Source organism: Haliaeetus leucocephalus, unplaced genomic scaffold (assembly GCF_000737465.1).
Source record: "Haliaeetus leucocephalus isolate CR32 unplaced genomic scaffold, Haliaeetus_leucocephalus-4.0 Scaffold273, whole genome shotgun sequence".
Lineage (NCBI taxonomy): Eukaryota > Metazoa > Chordata > Aves > Accipitriformes > Accipitridae > Haliaeetus > Haliaeetus leucocephalus.
Window position 1 is genome coordinate 626,153 of NW_010972709.1, and position 714 is coordinate 626,866.

At 76.3% G+C, this 714-nt stretch overlaps 1 protein-coding gene across 2 annotated transcripts in view; it reads left to right on the forward strand.

The window, feature by feature from the left end:
• The first annotated feature begins 304 nt into the window (after positions 1–304).
• Positions 305–714, forward strand: part of RPRD1B (regulation of nuclear pre-mRNA domain containing 1B) — a 28,220-nt gene continuing 27,810 nt past the window's right edge. Inside the window, exon 1 of one of the 2 annotated variants that reach the window (XM_010569368.1) lies at positions 305–652. In XM_010569368.1, the coding sequence (XP_010567670.1) occupies positions 502–652 (151 nt within the window). In that variant the 5' untranslated portion in view covers positions 305–501. The remainder of the gene's footprint in view (positions 653–714) is intronic. The other variant, XM_010569367.1, reaches the window with a different exon arrangement.

Genomic DNA, 714 nt, shown 5'->3' on the forward strand with positions numbered 1-714 from the left:
GGGGGAGGGGGGGGGGGGGGGGGGGGGGCCGCCGGGGGCCGTCAGGGCAGCGGCCCGGGGCGGCCCCTGAGGGCCGGCGCGCCTACCTGCTCCCGTAGCGGAGCGGCCGCGTGCCGGAAGTGACGTGCAGGACGCCGGGCCCGGCAGCGCGACAAAAAGCGCCCACCGGCGCTCTGCGGGCGGAGAGCTGTGAGAAAAGTCCCAGGCGCTCGCGATGCGCGTGCGCCTCCCGTGGCGCCTCGGCGGCCCGCGGCGATGCGGCCGCGCATGCGCTGTACTTCCATCTCCCCCGCCCCGCCCGGCGTGCGCGGTCTGTGCCGGGCGTAGCGGTTCGCCGCGTCTCCCTCCGGCGATCCGTACGATGCTGCCCTTCGACCCGCCAAGGCGGGGTGAGAGGTCGGGCGGCCATCTTGTGGCGGCGGCGGCGGCTTGTTGTCGGTGAGGCTGCGTCGCGCCCTCCCCCGCGGGCGGAGCAGGCCCGGCGCGGGCCGGCCCGCCGCCATGTCCTCCTTCTCGGAGTCGGCGCTGGAGAAGAAGCTGTCGGAGCTGAGCAACTCCCAGCAGAGCGTGCAGACGCTCTCGCTGTGGCTCATCCACCACCGCAAGCACGCAGGGCCCATCGTCTCCGTCTGGCACCGGGAGCTCCGCAAAGGTACGCGGGGCGCCCGGCGACGGGACGCGGGCCCGGCGGACTTTGCCCGTCGGCCGCCGCCT